At 43.1% G+C, this 19,672-nt stretch overlaps 1 protein-coding gene across 4 annotated transcripts; it reads right to left on the bottom strand.

Annotated features, from left to right (window-relative positions):
* Window positions 1–7,705: 7,705 nt before the first annotated feature.
* On the bottom strand, window positions 7,706–18,762 carry LOC123180739 (serine/threonine-protein kinase RHS3). Of its 4 annotated transcripts, XM_044592865.1 has the most exons (4): window positions 18,162–18,762; window positions 15,692–15,763; window positions 8,915–9,720; window positions 7,706–8,827 (listed from the first exon to the last, which is right to left on the bottom strand). In XM_044592865.1, the coding sequence occupies exons 3-4, from the start codon at window positions 9,691–9,693 to the stop codon at window positions 7,942–7,944; spliced, it is 1,665 nt and encodes a 554-aa protein (XP_044448800.1). In that variant the 5' UTR covers window positions 9,694–9,720; window positions 15,692–15,763; window positions 18,162–18,762; the 3' UTR covers window positions 7,706–7,941. The 4 variants fall into 4 exon arrangements, with proteins under 4 accessions (XP_044448800.1, XP_044448798.1, XP_044448799.1 ...); XM_044592863.1 differs by lacking the exon at window positions 15,692–15,763 and having other exon boundaries at window positions 18,162–18,725; XM_044592864.1 differs by lacking the exons at window positions 15,692–15,763; window positions 18,162–18,762 and adding an exon at window positions 9,856–15,682.
* Between the last annotated feature and the right edge of the window lie 910 nt (window positions 18,763–19,672).

Below are 19,672 nucleotides of genomic sequence, written 5' to 3'. Positions count from 1 at the left end.
GGGCCCCCCTGGTCGGTTGTGGCCTCCTCGGCCCACCTCCGGTGCCCATCTTCTGGTATATAAGTCATTTTGACCTAGAAAAAAAGAGGGGGAGACATTCAGAATGGAGCTCCGCCGTCTCCAGGTGGAACTTGGGCAGGAGCACTTTTGCCCTCCGGCGAAGTGATTCCGCCGAGGGAACTTCCCTCCCGAAGGGGGAAATCATCCTCATCATCACCATCAACAACTCTCCCATCTTGGGGAGGGCAATCTCCATCAACATCCTCAACGGCACCATCTCATCTCAAACCCTAGTTCATCTCTTGTATTCAATCTTGTTACCGGAAGTATTGATTGGTGCTTGTGGGTGACTAGTAGTGTTGATTACATCTTGTAGTTGATTACTATATGGTTTATTTGGTGGAAGATTATATGTTCAGATCCATTATGCTATTTAATACTCCTCTGATCATGAACATGTTTATCATTTGTGAGTAGTTACTTTTGGTCTTGAGGTCATGGGAGAAATCATGTTGCAAGTAATCATGCGAACTTGATATGTGTTCGATATTTTGACAGTATGTATGTTGTGATTCCCTTAGTGGTGTCATGTGAACGTCGACTACATGACACTTCATCATATTTGGGCCTAAGGGAATGCATTGTGGAGTAGCAATTAGATGGTGGGTAGCGAGAGTGATAGAAGCTTAAACCCTAGTTTATGCGCTATTTCGTAAGGGACCGATTGGATCCAAAAGTTTAATGCTATGGTTAGAATTTATTCTTAATACTTTTCTCGTAGTTGCGGATGCTTGCAGGAGGATTAATAATAAGTAGGAGGTTTGTTCAAGTAAGAACAACACCTAAGCACCGGTCCACCCACATATCAAATTATCAAAGTAGCGAACACAAATCAAACCAACATGATGAAAGTGACTAGATGAAATTCCGGTGTACCCTCAAGAACGCATTTCTTATCATAAGAGACCGTTTTGGCCTGTCCTTTGCCTCGAAAGGATTGGGCTACCTTGCTGCACTTTTGTTACTACTGCCGTTACTTGCTCGTTACAAATTATCTTGCTATCAAACTACTCTGCTACTTATAATTTCAGCACTTGCAGACATTACCTTACTGAAAACTACTTGTGATTTCCTTCTGCTCCTCCTTGGGTTCGACACTCTTACTTATCGAAAGGAGCTACAATTGATCCCCTATACTTGTGGGTCATCAACAGGCGCAATGTCGGAGAAAGCGAGAGGGAACTTCTGTGGTTTCATTGATTAAAAAATATTTAAATCCAAATAAAATGAAAATTCAAATAAGAAGGTCAAAAAGTAAAGACACATAATACATAGTTTTTGAAACACATAAGTTGAACATGTTAAAAAAACAAATTATGCTGTACGAAAATACTAGTAAGTTCAGGTTACGTACGTACTGAAGTTCTACCACTGTTCGAAGTATGAAAAAATGTTTAAAAAAGTGCATACTTGGGCTAATACCATGGTTGCTCACGGGACAAAAGTACACAAATAAAAAACAATTCAAGAATTAAAATTACAAAAAAAAAGGTGGCTACCCTCATGCGCCTTCTCCCTCCATATCTAGGCTAGGGGTAGGGGAGGGTGTCCAAAACCCTCCTAGGGCCGTCCACAAGGGTGAAATCCCTTTAAACATGGAGATAACATCTTATCTCTAGATTCAACCCTTTAAAGTTAGAGATAAGACCTTATCTCTAGATTTAAACAACATGTGCCTTGGGGAATGATGCGGCCAGCCCATGTGGGCTGTAGACCCACCCCTCAGTCCATGTGGGCCCTTGCTAGGTCGTTGGGCCCCATAGTGGAACCCCCGGAACCTTATCAGTACTGTACCGAACTTTTTCGGAACCCTGAATATAACTTCCCATATATAAATATTTACCTCTGGACCATTCTGGAGCTCCTTGTCATGTCCCGAATCCTATCACTACTTTTGGACTTTCCACTATTAATATATCAACATTACCCTAGCACTACTGAACATTAAGCGTGCGACCCTACGAGTTCGGGAATCATGTAGACATGACCAAGACACCTCTCTGATATTAACCAATAGCGGGACCTGGATGCCCATATTGATTTCTACATATTCCACAAAGATCTTTCTCATTTGAACCACAATGTTGGGGATTCAGTTAATCCTGTATACAATTCCCATTGTCCGGCGATATGTTACTAGTTCGAGATCGAATCGTCGCTATCTCCATACCTAGTTCAATCTCGTTACCGGCAAGCCTCTTTAGTCATTCCATAATACAAGATCCTGTGACTAAACTCATTAGTCACATGCTCGCAAGCTTCTTGTGATCTTGTATTACCGAGAGGACCCAGAGATATGTCTCCATCACACGGAGTGGCAAATCCCAGTCTCGATCCATGCAACCTAACAAATACTTTTGGAGATCCTGTGGAGTATCTTTATGATCACCCAGTCATGAACTGATGCTTCATAGCACACAAAGTATTCCTCCTGTATCTGGGAGTGGCATGATCTCATGGTCTAAGGAACGGATACTTGACATGAAGAAAGTTGTAGCAAATAAACTAAGTGATATGATCTGATGCTAAGCTTATGGTTGGGTATATCCATGACATGATCCTCCTAATGATGTGATCCCATTATCAAATGACCACTCATGTCCATGGTTAGGAAACCTTAACCATCTTTTGTCAACGAGCTAGTCTAGTAGAGGCTCACTAGGGACACAGTGTTGTTTATATATCCCCGCATGTATTTAAGTTTCCGGTCAATACAATTCTATCATGAATAATAAATATTTATCATGGACAAGGAAATATGATAATAAACAATTTAATATTGCCTCTAGGGCATATTTCTAATAGTCTCCCACTTGCACTGGAGTCAATAATCTAGTTTACATCGTAATGTATCTAACACACATAGAGTTCTGGTGCTGGTCATGTTTTGCTTGTGGAAAATGCTTAGTCTACGGGTATGCCACATTCAGATCCGTATGTACTTTGCAAAGTTCTGTGTCTACCTCCTTGTTGTAATCACGGATGGAGTTGAAGCAGCCTTTGATGTGATTGGTCTTCTTGTGAAACCTGGGCTCCTTGGCAATAGCAACCACATGAATAATTAAATTTATCTTGAACAAGGAAATATGATAATAACCAATTTATTATTGCCTCTAGGGCATATTTCCAACAATATCATCATTCTAGACCCGATCCTTCCTAGTGTGGCCACATATCCATCTCAACATACACATCTCCAATACACCTAACTATTGAACATGTCGCCTTTTACTCACCCAACACTCAACGCAATATAACATTGTGGGTCGAATCGTCGTGCTATAGATTGTGGTTTAGATGAGAACGTTAAATTAAAAAACTATATCCCAAAAGGTTTTACGCTAGAAGGTCATGATCTTGTCTCACGACAGTTCAAAAGTACTGTCAGGAGAAGTCCACTGCTCATTTGGGAGTTCAAAAATAAAACACATGATTATATTTTTGTGTTTTTAAAACTGCTCCTAGACCTAGACGAATTTGAAAAATGTTGTACATGAAAGAGTTTCCCTATTCAACAGCTTTCGAACCATATATTGTATGCTTCATTCCTGCAAAATGTTCAAAAGTTTAATGTATAGCATTCGAACACGCCTTTACCGCAATCAAAGTTGCTCTTAAACCACTGTGAATTCAAAAAAATGTTGAACATGAAAAAGTTGCTCCTTTTCAATATATTTCCATTGGTATATCATTTGTGCCATATCAATAAATAGTTTAGGAGTTTCAAACAAAAACAGACGAGTAGAGTGAAATCCGAGTGAGAAAAATATAGTAAAAATGGCTAAAACATAAAAGGGTCACTACTATAAGATCAAGTGCTCGGCCTAGGATAGTTTCACAAAATCTACTTCGTGAAGTCGATGTTTCGATTGGGAGTTGAAAAAAGAATTACATTATTTTTGGTGTTTTTAAAACTGCTCTCAAAACTGTGAAAATTTTGAAAAAAATGCTCTAAATGAAAAGTCGCTCGTATTCAACATATTGTGAAAGGTATATTATACATGTCATTCCGACAAACGGTTCAAAAATTCAATGTATATCATTACAAATGAGGTTTGCCATATTAAAAATTGCTCCTTAAACGATGGTGACTTTGAGAAAATATTCAACACTAATTTTTTCTACTTTTCGATAGCTTTCATAAGGTGTATTATTTGATCAATTCTGCTAGGTTGTTTAGATATTACTAATAAAATATTAATGTGAAGTTTAGAGGTGAAACATCCTACTGTTTAATAGTCGCAAGGAGTTTGGTTTGGATGAGGGAAAAGAATAAAAACTAAAGCCCAAAATTTTGGTTGCTAGAAATTCATGATCTCACCCCAGGACAGTTAAGAAATCTTGTTAGAGAAGTCCACTTCTCATTTGGGAGTTCAAAAAATGATGCCAATTTTTGCATTTTCAAGGCTGCTCTTAAACCTTGATGAATTTGAAAAAATGTTCTACATAAAGGAGTTGGCACGATTCAACACTTTTCAATAGTGTATTACTTGTTTCATTCTCGCGGAAGGTAAAAAGTTTGATATCTATCATTCATACATGGGTAACCATATTCAAAATTGCTCTTAAACTGAATTTGAAAAAATGTTCAGCAGAAGTTGGTCCTTTTTAATATATTTCCAATGCTATACCAAATTCTCCGTTTGAATAAACACTTTAGGAGTTACAATAAAAACACATAGGAGTTCATATGTGAAGCACCTAGCAGTTCAAAAGACGCCCGGATTGCGGTTGGGATGAGAAAATGATACTAAAAAGATAAAAAATAGAAGGGTTTCTATTTGGAAGTTCACATGCTCACCCTATGACAGTTTATATAATCCGAGAAGTCCAAGCTCAATTTGGAGTTCAAAAAAAATTACTCCATTTTTGGTGCTTCCAGATCTCCTCTTAAATTGCGATGAATTTGAAAAATACTCCAAATGAAAACTTTACTCCTATTATTTTTTTCCAATGATACATTATATATTTGATTCCGACAAACAATTCCAACATTTGATTTATGTCGATCAAAACAAGTTCTGCGGTTTCAAAACTACTCTTAAACTGTGTTGAATTTTAAACAATGCTCAACACAAAAAACATGCTTATTTTCAATAGTTTTCCAACCGTATATCATTTGCACAATGCTGGCAAAACATTTGAGGATTTATAGCCAAAATGATACAAGAAAACAAAGTGAGGTTCAGATGTGAAATTCTCAGAAGTCAAAGTACGCACGACGTAACACAACTACTCTATTTTCAGCACCGAGAAATAGCATGCCCGATCATGTTTTATTGAAATCCTTTTAAGCGGTTGGGAATTGGGAAATCTATCTACATTATTTGTTTAGCATTCAAATAGCTTCCAGAAAAACTTTTTAAAAATTTCCCATTTGATTTTTTTGCCTTTTACAAAGTACAATTCAATTCATATACAATTCAAGGAAAAGTTATATGCCAAAAGTTCTTGCATTTTGGCCTTCTTTCCAATGCCATATCATTTGTACATTCACACAAACCATTTTAAAATGAACCAAAAATATGTTCTCGTTCAAATTTCCATTATTTTTAAATTACTTTTAAACCTTTTGGATTTGGAAGACATTTCTATGTGAAAAAGGAGCGGGTTTGCAACTGATTTCCAACACCATATCATTTGCATGGTTCCCGATAAACCATTTGAAATTGCCATCAGAAATACAATTCACGTTTTCAATACGAAAAAACAACATTTTCGAAACAGGTCCTAATCGGTGAGGCTTTTGTGAACAATTTCTACATGGAATAGTGTCTCCTTGTACATAGCTTTCCAATAGTATATTACATGTCCTGTTTTGATGAACCATGCAAGAAGTTCAACTATTTATCACCCAGGGTGAAGAATTCTTAGACTACCTACAGTGGAAGTAACATAGGTAGTAACATCTCACATATCTAGATAAAATAGATGATGTGGCAAGCAATAAATGAAGAAATGGAGAAAAGTGGTAACATAGCTAGTTACTAGTAATATGAGTAACATTACACATATCTAGATAAAATGAATCTATAGCCTAATAAATGAAGTGTTGCATGTTACCACACATATGTTACTCCCCACTATAGACGTAGTAACATAGGCTAGTAACATATGCATGTTACTACCCATTGTGGCTAGTCTTATTCCGTAATATATTATAGTGTGTAGTTAAGGGCTCCTTAACATCCACCATGAGAAACAAATGCATCATGCATGTGAGGTAATTAAGATTACGACATGCATAGGCGATGTAAGATTGTAACATGCAGGTTAGAATTCAATGCATACGAGGTAAGATTATGACATGCGTGCGAGGTAAAATTACAACATCCAAGTGGAATCATTTCTGTGGATGACGAATAATAGAGTGTGTGTACTTATTCTTCACCTAGATGACGAAAACACGCACAGACACACACACACACACACAAACACACACACACAACACACACACAGAGTACTTATTCTTCACCCTGGATGACGAATAGAGTGTGTGTCTGTGTGTGTAGGTAGAAAGAAAAGGTAGGGAGAAGAGCGTCGAGAAAAGAACTGAGTGGGAGAAAGTGGCGGGAAGAGGGGAGAAAGGGGCGAGAAATATAAACAACATGAAACATAGGGGAAAGAATGGCGGGAGAGAAAGGGCAAGAAATAGCGGCAGGAAAGAAAGAGCAGGAAAAGGTGGCAGGTGGGAAAGAGTGGAAAATACTAGGGGAGAGAAATGACGACAAAGAGTGATAGGAAAGAGAGAGGGAGATAAATGGCGGGAAAGAAAGAAATTCTTTTTTGTTTGTGTCTTCCTATATATCATGCACTCGACAAAGAGAGTAGTGCTAACAGTGCTACCTCTTTGTCAAATGTATGCGCGACACTCTACAAAACTGGCAGTGTTACCACCCCTCAATCCACTTTGTTGAGGGATACATGTCCCCTCGTTTGTTGAGTATTTTGTGTCCCACACTCGGCAAATGTGAAACTTTGCCAAGTGTGTGATGATTGCCGATTGTTTACTAGTATGCATTGTCATCTCTTGCCGAGTGTTCATCGTCTACTGAGTGTTTTGTTGGTACACAAGGTGTAGGCGGTCATTTGCTGAGTTGCCTGAATGAATGCACTCGGCAAAGGACCGCCAACAACGTCGGGTTTGCTAGGTAGGGTTTGATCCTTCATGCACTGGGGAACACCATACTCCTAGCCATCCAACCGGAGTTCTTGGGCACTTGAATTTCATTGTTCTATCAATACCCTTTAGAACATGGTGGAAATTACACCTGATAACTGATTTAATTTTTAAAATATTCAGAAAAAGTCAAAACGTTCCAAAACGTTTTTCCAACAAACTTGAGCTGCCGTTTTTGTCATACAAAACCATTCTGTAACGAAATATTCTCTAACAAAATTCTGGCAAAAAAGACAAATATTCTCAGAAATATAACATGAACAGTACCTTATATATATAGCGACAAATTTGTTTTTTTATGTCCACAACAACATGAAAGTCACTTCTTTGCGAAAGATTTTATACGAGTACAACAATAAATCTACTTTGTTCGCAAAAGTAGATTTTTTTGACTTTTTACAAATTATACCCGAGAGCCACACCATGGTGCATCAAATAGTTAGACTGCTTACTTTTCTTACAGAATATATAAATGACATGCAGCACTTTTTGTTTGAAAGAAATTATACATACAACAATCGTGTTGAAGAAGGAAATGATTACAACAAGCTGACAGAACGTCAAAACCACTTCTCTCTCAAAAAAGGAAAAAAAACACTACATACTTTCCATATTGATTAGTGCTTCAGTGCGTGAAGCATATACGTATATCTTAGAAGTTGGATCAGAAGTCAAACGATCTAAAGCCAGTCTCACCCATCCTAGAAATACTCGAAATCGCTTTGAGCTTCCCCGGTGCTCGACTTGGCGGTTGCGCTCTCTGCTGCATTCTTCTCCTTGCCGGTGGCAGCTGCGTACTGCCGGTAGTCCACTGGCTCCGGCACCGACGGAGGCGCCATACTCCTCACCAACGCCCAGTTGACGCCCTCGAAGAACGGGTGCTGCTTGATCTCCGTGGCGCCCCTCGTGAACGCAATTCGCTTCTGTGGCTCCTTGACGAGCAGCCCGCGGATGAGGTCCCGTGCGACGGCACTGGCGCCGCCGGCGGGCCCCCCGAAGTCGGAGGGGAACCGCAGCGGCTGCTCGATGACGTTGCAGAGCGTGGCGCGGTTGCCGGCGCCCTTGAAGGGCGTGGTGCCGTGCAGCAGCTCGTAGAGGAAGATTCCCAGCGTCCACCAGTCCACGGCGCTGCCGTGGCCCTCGCCGCGGATGATCTCCGGGGCAAGGTACTCGTGCGTGCCCACGAACGACATGGAGCGCGCGTCCGACGGCTCCGCGTTGAACTCCACCGCGGCCGCCGCGTTGAGGTTCACCTCGCTCTTGGACGCCTTCCGGCTGCGGCGCGGCAGGATGCGCGGGAAGAAGGACGACGGCTGGATGCAACCCTGGTTGGGACCCAATCCTTCGCCGCCCTCGCCGGCCGAGCCAATGCCGCCTACGCCGGCGCCGACGTTCCCGCTGGTGTTGTGTACCGAAGACGACTTGACGAGCGTGGGGCTGACGGAGCACCGCAGCGACAAGTCGAAGTCCGACAGCATGATGTGGCCGTCCTCCCTGACCAGCACGTTCTCCGGCTTCAAGTCTCTGTAAACGATCCCCAGCATGTGCAAGTACTCCATGGCAAGCAGTATCTCGGCGGTGTAAAACCTGCCACGGAAATGCACCATTGATCGATCGTCAGAGCAGGCCGTCGACACGTACGAAAATGAGACGCGTCGACGAAAGAGATAGGACCTGGCGGCCTGCTCGGTGAAATGTTTGGCCGGCTGCTTCTGGCGGAGGGAGTGGAGGTTGCCGCCGCTGCAGTACTCCATGACGAGACAGTGGAACTTGTCGGTCTCGAAGTGGGTGTAGAGCGTGGGGAGGAAGGGGTGGTCGAGGAGGACGAGGATCTCGCGCTCCGTCTGCGCGCGGGCCATCTTGTTCCGGCTGATGAGCGACGCCTTGTCCATCACCTTCATCGCGAAGAAGGCTGACGTGCCGCGGAGCTCCACCAGGTACACGCTGCCGATGTCGCCGTAGCCCAGCCGCTTCAGCAGCCGGAAGTGGCCCAGGTTGAGAGCCGTCTCCTGGGCCGTCGCCTGCTGGATCGCCTCCCACCGGCTGTCCCCGCCAGTGTGCCGCTTCACGTTCGCCGACGACGCCGACGCCGAGGCCGAGCTGATGCTGCTCTCTAGGCTGTTGCTCCGGGTGATACGGCTGCTCTCCAAGCTGCCATTGCCGACGACGGTTTCGGAATTGTTCGTGCTCGTTGCGCTTGTTTCGGATGTTTGGGAGTGGGGCAGCCCCGGGCTCATTGTAGAGACGTGGTGCAGATTGGCCGGGCTAGGTTTCTCGATCTGAGCTGGCTTGTTCTTGGGCTTTGGTTTCCTATCAGGAGGGCCTTGCGAGTGAGCAGGTGCTTTCGAGGTTGCAGATTGAATTTCGATGAATTCATCGTCTTCGAAGCTGTCGCGGTCGAAATCATTACTGTTTTTCTGAGGGCTGAAATCCATGCCGTCGTCTTCCATCATGGGAGGCTTCTTCTTTGGAAAATTTCTCTGAAACATCACAAAACAGAATATCAACTGCTAACTGAAAGTCAAACTTCGAAAACGCAACAAAATTGGCCTCAGGGCTCGTATCCTATTCCTAATTCCATGCGGGCATTGATGAACAAGGAAGAAACACAAAACCTGGCGAGTTTGCCGAGTGCTTCAAGTGCCAAGCAATGGAATTGATGCTTCATATCATACGCCAAGAAAGATCATCAAAGAGGCCGATGGAAGAAAATTACAGAAGGTCTCATTCGTGTTGCCATGATGGGGAGGGGGGGATGCAATTCGCAGCAACCAGAAAGGATTGCTTTGTTGGGTGGAAAAACGGTTAGAATGCATGCAAACTTGGAGCTGGATTCGTGGGGTTGTGAGGGGAAGCCGTGGGGTGGAGGGGTGGCTGAAGAAGGCATTGCCAAATTTAGGAAGAGGAGAGAATAGTTTTTTATCTGATCTCTCTCCTCGGCTAGGTTTGGTGGTGGTAATCTTGTCCTCCTCTTGTGACGCTAGAGCTGCATTTTGGGGCAAAAGTGTATCCATAGACTCCATTTTCTATGTTCGTAGTGCTATGCGTGAGCCGGTTGATAATTTCACCCAACCACAGCTATCCGATCTAATAAAACGTTGGATTTTCAAGCGTCTGGTCTTTGCAGCAAAAACACGTGCAAATTTTTTTTGATACGCTTGTCACATTGTCGCAACATTTTATCATAGAGCACGTAAAAAAAGAGGCAAAACGTGTTGCAACATTTCATTACAACCATACAGTTCTTTATTTGTATACACCAAACATCCCTGAGAAGAATCATCCCAAACATATTTCAAGACAAAATCCCTATATTCTCCACTCTCCACATATTGTGCAGTGGAATGATCATTTGCTGAATAATGGGATTCAACTTAACAAACTTAGCTTAGTCCTTGAACTATCATTATTATGACATCATTATAGCTAGAGGTTAATTCAACTATTGATTTGTCTGGGATATCTCTCAAACCACTAATATGACCAAAGTAACTTTCTAAATTATCTCTCCCTATAAGATCTCTACCTCCTACCCTGACGTTTTTCAAGGCCATCTAAGGAAGGAACTAAGCGGAACCTTAAATATGTTTGTGTTTTTTAGGATTCTTGAAAAGCAAAAAAGCTAAATAACAAACAATAGAAAGTAACTAAGCAGAATAGAAAACAAGTAAAGTAAAGAAGTGTAGGACCTATGGCTGTGAAGAAAGCTCCCTGCCAACGGCGCTAGAAAAATGGTTGCTTCCTCTCAACTGGAAAGGTGTTGGGCCACCAAGTGCAAGGGTTTGTAGCAAACAACAAGTTCCCTTATGTGAGCTCAAGGTTTATCGAACCAACAGGAGCTTAGTAACACAATCAGTGATCAACACTTGCACACCCAGGTACAAACTGCCTTAGCCCCCAACAGAACTAGTGATGTTGCCAGTCTCACCAGCATTCCCAGTTACAAGGACTAAAAGAAGAAATGACAACAGAAAAAAAGTTGGATTTTATGGCAAGTAAAGTAAAGACAAGAAATTAAAAGAGCATTGATTGAGATTGAAAGTTTATAGAAAAAAGACAGACCAGGATCCAGAGGTTCACTAGTGGTTTGTCTCCAAAAGAAAGCATGGCAAATAAGATGCACTTGAGCATCGAGTAAATTGTAGCTTTTATAACTATGTCTATCCCTCGCATAATCAACATATGAGCATCACGTCTCAATATTTATAGACCATTATCCAACTGCACCTATAGCTAGTACTCCACCCAAGACCGCTATCGAACATGCATCTTAAAGTATTAAGTAAAAAGGGAGTATTGCAATAAGCATGATGACATGAAGTAGATGGTATCTTGTCTTCACCCTACGTTCAAAGGACAACTATGCAGCCATCTTTTAATCCCTAGTGGCAACAACCCACTATAGCCCTTTTCCACTTTCTGTCACTATGGCAGATTACTTGCAATGTTGAACCCAACTATCATACACAACTCCCTCTTAGAGATCAAACCTCAAACTTGGCTAGCGAAAGATAAATAGATTGGAGAACATATATGAATAAGAATTATGCAGCAAAGAAATCAAATAGATCTCAAAAAGATTCATGGATAAATCAGATCATAAACTCATAATTCATCATATCCTAACAAACACACCACAAGAATACATCAGAGGATCACAATCATGTGGGGGAGCTCATGTGATCTTTGTATTGAGAAACATGAAAGAGAAAACCAACTAGCTACTGCTATGGACCCATAGTCCAAAGGAAACTTCTCATAGGTCATCATAGTGGCCTTCAAGTTGCCGGAGATGGCCACCGTGAAGAATTCACCCTCCGGTAGAGCTTCGAAAAAGGCCTCAAGATTGAATCATCACGGGACAGAGAGGTGATACGTGATATTTTTACACTCAGTCATCCTAGTCTAAACTGAGATATTTCATTTAAAAAGAGATATTCGCATCGATATTGCTACCAGTGACTAATGAACGCAAAGAATTCCACAAATCCTATCTTTGATGTGTTTCCACAGGATATGGGCTAAAAAGGGAAGAAATCATGCGTGAACATGGAAAGGAATGGAAAGGAAGAAAGAAGGAATCAACAGGAGGCCTGCCAGAAGAAACATCACAAAAGACGGTGTGCCATACGACCACACGCACTTGTATGAGCAATCGTATGGCGTGGATTTCGAGGCAGATCGTCCACCTAAACAACTTTAATAAAATGGACCCTACTGAAATGTCAATAGGGGAGCATCGAACGAAGCCAGAATAGAGTCATCTTCATCTTCATCCAGAAACCCTAGTCGCCGCCATTTCCACCTCCGTAGCCACCATCACCACCATAGTGCTTCCTCATCTAGTTCATACTTGTAATCGTGCATCGCACAAGGCATCCATTGTAAGACATATTTGCAATCAATCAACCTTCAAGATGTGTTCTTCAATGTTTGTTTCTCGCGATCTGATATCCATGTGTGAGTAGTTCGGTAAAGTATGGGTTGAGGCATAGGCCTTGCAACCCTCTGTATTTGTTGTGGGGAACAATGGAAGGGCTTTGAATTAACATCCCCTATGTGTGAAATAAAATTGTTCCATAGATGTGTCATGTCTTGTCCACGATCTTCGTCCATGCAGGTACCCAGGATCATGGAGATCGAGCCATGGTAAGCCTAGGAGCAAGGAGAAGGTGAAGTGTTATACAGAACACCGGTGAAAGTAAGATTCAGTAGGGTAACACGGATCCTATCCTTCGGGATTCATGAGGTGTAGTCATTAAATGCCCAAAGCTCTTGTCAGATTTATTATCATAATTATCGAGGCAACCCCGCGCGACGGATAGGGCATGTGGTAGGACAACTGATTCTTGATGTGGGACTCGTGCCAGTCAAGATGTTATGACATATCCCCCACTTCGGTTCGTAACAGCATATCCGATGGTTGACTTCCAACGCACAAATTAAGACCATATCTGGTCCCAACACAGATGCATGGTTGTAAGCATTAAGACCTCATACCCGTACCTCTTTTTATTATAAGTGTTTGAATCATTGTCTGCTTCATTATTCAGTCAAAAGCTGGAATTGATCCTTTTAACAATAACTTGCTAGAGACCAACGCTTCAAGAGAATCTTCCTCTCGTGGGTTCGATAACCCAGGGCCACCTCTCGGGAAATAGGTGCGGGATACACTGTTCTGTTCCATTAGTGGATCAGTAAAAGGAGGTATCAAGCCCTTTTTCTGGCGCCGTTGTTGGGGAGGAGTTTAGTATTCCTAGTCTTTGTGTTTAGATTTTTTGTTAAAGTTAACTTTCAGTTTTTGTTTTTAGTTTTAATTTTATTTTTGTTGCAAGTCTTGTTAGTTGAAAAAACCAAAAGGATTACCATGGCTCATAATCTTGGAAGTTTTGCTACTCCCAGCAACAACTTCATGCGTGAAACAATAGCACAACCTGAGGTTGCAGCCGTTGAGTACAAGATCAAACCATACTTAGTTCCAATGGCTCAATAGGACCAATTTGGGGGATCTACTTCTAAAGATGCCGGTAATAGGACCAATTTGGGGAATCTACTTCTGAAGATGCCGGTATGCACTTGCATAATTTTACTGAATTGTGCAACATGATACACATTATAGATTATGATCCTCGTGCTTTAACGTTGTGTTTATTTCCTTTTTCCTTGAGAGGAAAAGCAAAACAATGGCTTCTACCTCTACCTAGAGGAAGTATTACTTCTTGGGCTGATTGTTGCAGCAATTTTTTATCTAAGTTTTCTCCACCTGCAAAAATTATGCAATTACATTTTTAGATTACAGGTTTCAAGCAGGAAGAACGTGAGCCACTAGCGCTTGCGTGGGTTAGAATGAAAGAAGCTATGAGATATTGCCCTAATCATCGAATGGAGGATTGGTTAATCATTCATATGTTTTATAATGGTTTAAATCACATGTGAAAAACTATGCATGCTACAGCTGCAGGAGGAACAATCATGGGAAAGCCCATAGATGATGTCAATAAACTACTTGATGATATGCAAGAAAACCATGCCCAATGGCATGTTGAAAGGGCCAACAACAAGAGGGTGAACACGATAGAAGAAAGTAGCACGTAGTTGACAGCCAAACTTGATGAACTTATCTCCGCGTTGAGAGGTAAAGAAGCGGTAAATTTGAATGCCATCACTAATGAAGGAACTAGTGATGTGAATTTTATTGCTCGTAATGGCTATAATCCCAACTGGAAAAATAATGGTTATGCTCCTAGACTCCCCTATTGTAGCGACCCGACACAATACTGTCAAGTCTCTGTGCTTTCTATGCCATCCCTGGATCAGTATGCTGGCGCACACAGTACTTCGATGAAATACCATTACATCACATGTAAAATAAATACCGTAGATCCAGAGTATACCTTATTATCACAACAAAAACATATCAATAGGGGTGTGGAGTTCCATCAACGCCAACGCCAAGTTGAGTGTGGACCGTAACCCTATATCATAACTCTTTCTTGTCGTAGAAATATCTACAACATGTGATGTTGCAGCCATGTAGGTCAGTACATTGAATGTACCGGCAAGATCACAGACGAAGACAGATGAAAATAACTCTATCACTATAGGCAATATGGCTTGGTGGTGGCTCTAAGTTTATGCTTTTTGCGTAAAGCTGATTTTCCCTACAACAAAGGAGTTAAATGAAATATCACTACAACAGTTCGTTGTTAGTGAGATGGTTCCGCCAACCAATTCTCATATCCCAAAATTATTAATAATACCCACTCATTAATATTAATTGTGTTGAGACTGGCTAATAGTATCATCTCCGGTGCTTATGAATCGATTAGTTTAACACTCTACAAAGGTTTGTACACTTTACCCGCAATATTCGATCCCTCCCTTTACGTCCTCGCACTCCAGATTGTTTGAGAACAGGACGATCGAAACATGATCTTCCAAAGAGCTCCTCTGACCACTGTCCGGTGCCCATTCAATCCCAACCAGAGTCACAACTAGGGTCAACCAAGCCAGAGCCCATAATGACTTGCGGTTGCCCATGTAAGCTTTCCGGCCTTCAAGTATCCATCCATCTCTTTGAGCCTGGTGGCATTCCGTCAGAATGATCATAGGTAGACACCAGGATTCTCGGGCATAACCATGATAAATATCAGGCTGCCAGATGCAACCATTCCACCCAAAGGTATATTGACTCCTTGAAACTCTTGAAGTCTTCATCATCATGCAGGTCTTGAATTACTTAACCTCACGACACTTCTGAATCTCACAACCAACCCCCGTCTACTAGAGCATAGCAACTATGAAGTAACGTCCCTTCCCGGGCATTGGTAACAGGGGCATTGGGTTTTCTTCTACCTCATGATACTACCTCAAGGTCAAGCTCAATATCCTACATGTTCATTGGTGGAAAGAAACTACCAATGCATTAAAACATGACCAAAGTGAACTTGCCTGGTATAGTTGACGAAGTGTATAACGCTCTTAGAAAAGTTGATAGCAATATTCGTCACTCTCCGAAGAAATCTATTAAGTCAAACATAGCATTCATATAAGCAATCATCCTAGCAAACAATACTAGCAATAAAAAATAACAAAAAACAAATAAAACAACAAAGAAATCAATAATAAAGACTCAAATAAAATCGAAGGAAAACTACAAAGGAAACTACTAAAGAAACTATGAGGCGCTCCTGCGGGCGCCCCCAAGAGGAACCCTAGCGCCGCCTCCCCCGTCGGGCCGGCCCTGCCCCTGCTCCCTCCCCTGGCGTTCTGGTGGCCGGCGGCGCCGCCTCCTTCCTCTCCGGCGCAGCCCGTGGGGTTCCGGCGCCCTGGATCGTGCTAGTGGCGGATCTGGCCCCCGGCCCAGATCAGGTCGATGTGGTGGTTGCCGGTGGCAGTGGTGGCCGGCGGCCGTATTTAGGTGGTGGCGCTGCAGCTGGGGTCCATCTACTCCGGTGGGGTGGGGGGGCTCCGGCTGGACCTGGCCAGGGCGCGGTGGCGCTGGTGCTGTGGTGGTGGTGGTGCGTGTCCGCTTTGCCGACGTCTGGTGAGCGAGCGGCGTGGGTTGGGGCAGCGGCCCGGCGTGGTTGTTGCTCTGGCTGTGGGCGGCGGCGGCGTGGTGGGTCGGCTCTCTTGGTGTGGAGGCTGCCATTCGTCGTGACTGCATCATGGCAGCTCGACGGGCCGGCTGGGACGGCGGCTGGCTTTTCGGCGTCGGCTTGTCTGTAGGCGGCCTGTTTCGACCTTCGGTCCTCTCCTCGTCGTCTAGTTGCTACCTTCGTCGAAGGTTCGGCCCTCCCCCGACAATGGTCCATCGCTCGTCTCGCGCCCAGCAGCAGGACCGACCTCGTCTCGCGCCCGGCAGCAGGACCGACCTCTTCTCGCGCCCGGCAGCAGGACCAGCCTCGTCTCGCGCCCGGCGGCAGGACTATGCTCGTCTCGCGCCCGGCAGCAGGACCGAGCTCGTCTCGCGCCCCGGACGGGTCGATGGAGGCCAGTTTTGGCCGACCTATTGGGGGCAGCTCAGGGGTGCGAAAGGCGGCCCTTTCCGCCCGTATCTTTGGTTGGGGTTGCGGTGGGTCTCGAGCGAGGTGGTGTCAAGGTCTGGGATGCCGGGGTGGTGGCCCTGGTGGTGGTTCCGCGGTGCTCATGGGCAGAGCCCGTGGTTAGGTGCTGCCCGGTGGCCATGGTCGTGTGGGCGACGTGGTCGCTGGGGTGTGGCGTCCGGTGGTGGTGAGTGTTGGCCGGGGTGAAAACCTGATCTATCCACGGATGGACCGGCGGCGGCGAAGCTCGTTCCCTTCTTGAAGGCGTCGTCGCGGCTCTCATTGCTCGTCATGTTGCTCCAGGGGAAACTCTGATCCTCGGGTCGGGCGGTGGCGGCGCTCTGGTGTCATAACCTTCCTGAAGGCGCCGCCTTGGAGCACATGGTTCGTCATAGCCGGCTTCATCTCTTCGCGGTGGCATGCTCACGGTTGAGGACTCCGGGTTCTCTTGTAGTACTAGGGGTAGTGTTGCTGCGCTCAGCGCCTTTGTTCCTGCCTTGGGTGCGTGCGTGTGTTGTGCGGGCGTGCGTTTGTATCTGAGTTGTGCTCGGTCGGTGCTTTATATGTAAAGCGGGGCGAAAGCCTTTTTCGGTAAGAAACTATGAAGAAAACTAATAAAGTACCAAAGTTTTGTTCTAATTGAACTTCACAGCAAAAACTCTATGCTAAAAAATTAATAGAAAAGAAATAAAGTTTTTATTAAATAAAAGAAAGAAAATTTCCTACAAATTTCTATACAAAAATAATCAAATTAAAATCAAAACAATAATAAAAATTCCTACTGTTGACTAACAGAAACTAACTAAAACATGTCACAAATGAGAAAATAAAATAATTTAAACTAAAGGAAACATCACTATTCCTATATACTACTAAATCAATACTGTTTTAGCAATAAACCTAATTTAAAATAAGCTAAAAATAAATCACTAAATGCTAAACAATAATAAACCAGTGGCAAAAAGAATTACTCAAAAATATATTTTAAAACTCAAGATATAGCCAAAATAGTGATTTGAACAAATTCCATCAAATGAAAATTTAAAATTTTCAAATATGGTCCAACTTCGCATCTACAGAAACTTCATAAAATTGTAAACCTAACGCAAAATGAATCAACTGGAAACAATTAAAAACATAAAAGTTATTAAGAATCTAGAAACAGAAGTCAAATCTGAAAACTAAAAAGGAAACAGAAAAGAAAAACACTACCGGACGGCCAAGGAGCTACGTCGATATCTGTGACTGGCTAAGCGGGGTGACTGAGCGGGCGCTACGAGCGGGCGAGTGAAATCTACAGAATAGCCGTTTGTGCATAGAAAAAACAGAAAATAAACTGGACCATTGGATCTTGATCGGACGGAGGGGGAGCTCACCGCGGCGGCGAACGGTGGCGAGGGCATCGATGGTGATGCGTGCGGCATCTCTGACGGTCTTTGGTGTCGGAGGAGTGCACAAGGTGACATGGCGTTCAACGTCGAGTCCAGCGGTGGTCGGGGCGGTGCCGGAGGTGGATGGATGAGGACGATGGCAAGCTCAACGCGGTGATGGCTTCGGTGGTCATCGTCGGCAGTCGCACTGGTGGGTTTCGGGCTCAGGTGAGTGAACCAAGAAATGTGGATGAAGATGGGGAGTGCAGGCGTGGTCTCAGGAGGCGTCGAGGGGGTCGGGAGAGGTCTTTGTTGTGGCAATGGCGCGGCGGGGCTCGGCGTTCTCCGGCGAGCGATTTCGGCGTCAGGAGGGGAGCTAGGAGGGGGCTTTAAGGTGGAATCGATCGAGGGGCGAGGGGTATATATACGATAGGTTCTTGGTGGAGGGAGCGAGGGAGCGAGGGGGATTTGCGATCTTGATGAATCCGGGATTCGGCGGCGGCCGTCTCTGGCAAAGAAAGGAGAAGGGAGAAGAGAGGCAGGTGGGGATCGGGCGGTCGGCGGGTCCCACTTGTCAACGAGAGGGGGAGAAAGGAAAGAGAGTGGGTGGCCAGCTGGAAAGAAATCGGCAAGGCAAGCAAGTTGGGTCGGCCTGGTAATGTAGGTCTTAGTGGGATTCAGCCGTTTTTTTAAATAAAACACAATAGAGAAAACCTTACATAAAATAAAAAACAATAAAACTTTTATATAGATATATTATATATCAAAATGATTAGAGAAAGGTTTCCTAAAACATGAACTATTTTTCAAGTTCAAATAAAATCTACAAAAATTCAAATAAGGCAAACAGTGCTACTGTTGCATTTAAAATTCAATAAAAAATATTTTAAAATACTAAAATGATTCCATTGAAGGGAATCATTTTACCGTGATTTCCATTTCTTAAATAACTCCCAGGTGATTTTGAATTTGAAATTCAAGGCATTTTCAAATCTTTTCTTCTTTTCCTTGGCCAAATATATTTCAAATGCCTCTAAATTTTGAAGTGTCATATTACTTCTCTCATTTTGAATAACTTTCATGCAATTTGAAATTTGGAAAACTCAAATAACTTCAAAATGGAAAGTAAGTTTTAGAAAACTTCAAAATGACTTTCAGATTGTTTGTTTGAAACTTCCAACTCTCTTTCTTCAATTTTTTGAAGAAGTCATCTTATCTTCTCTCATGAAACTCATCTAGTTGCATAAAGTTTCTGAATTTGAAATATTCCCAAATGGAATTCAAATCTTTTCAAATCCCTTTTCATTTCTTTAAATTGTAGCAGTCATATTATCTTCACTCTAGGGTTTTGTGATCAAATGAATTTGAATTCATGGAACCAAATGCAAAAATGAAAGTTTGGGAAATTCCTTTTATTCCCTCTCATTCAACTTTAGAACAGTTTCAAATTCCAGTCAATTTCACACAATCAATCACACAATAATCAAACAAACAATCATAATTATTTATTTAAGATA

The sequence above is a fragment of the Triticum aestivum genome, chromosome 1D, assembly GCF_018294505.1.
Source record: "Triticum aestivum cultivar Chinese Spring chromosome 1D, IWGSC CS RefSeq v2.1, whole genome shotgun sequence".
Classification (NCBI taxonomy): Eukaryota; Viridiplantae; Streptophyta; class Magnoliopsida; order Poales; family Poaceae; genus Triticum; species Triticum aestivum.
Note: the sequence above shows the minus strand (reverse complement) of the source record. Positions and strands in the feature narration are given on the sequence as shown.

What these genes read in the sequence shown, in the direction of transcription:
- LOC123180739 (XM_044592863.1), bottom strand. Translation starts at nt 18,251, where the DNA reads ATGTCACCTTGTGCACTCCTCCGACACCAAAGACCGTCAGAGATGCCG. An exon ending in CGCCACCGTTCGCCGCCGCG is followed by an intron (nt 9,721 to 18,161) that starts GTGAGCTCCCCC and finishes GTGATGTTTCAG; the next exon opens with AGAAATTTTCCAAAGAAGAA. An exon ending in TTCACCGAGCAGGCCGCCAG is followed by an intron (nt 8,828 to 8,914) that starts GTCCTATCTCTT and finishes TTTCCGTGGCAG; the next exon opens with GTTTTACACCGCCGAGATAC.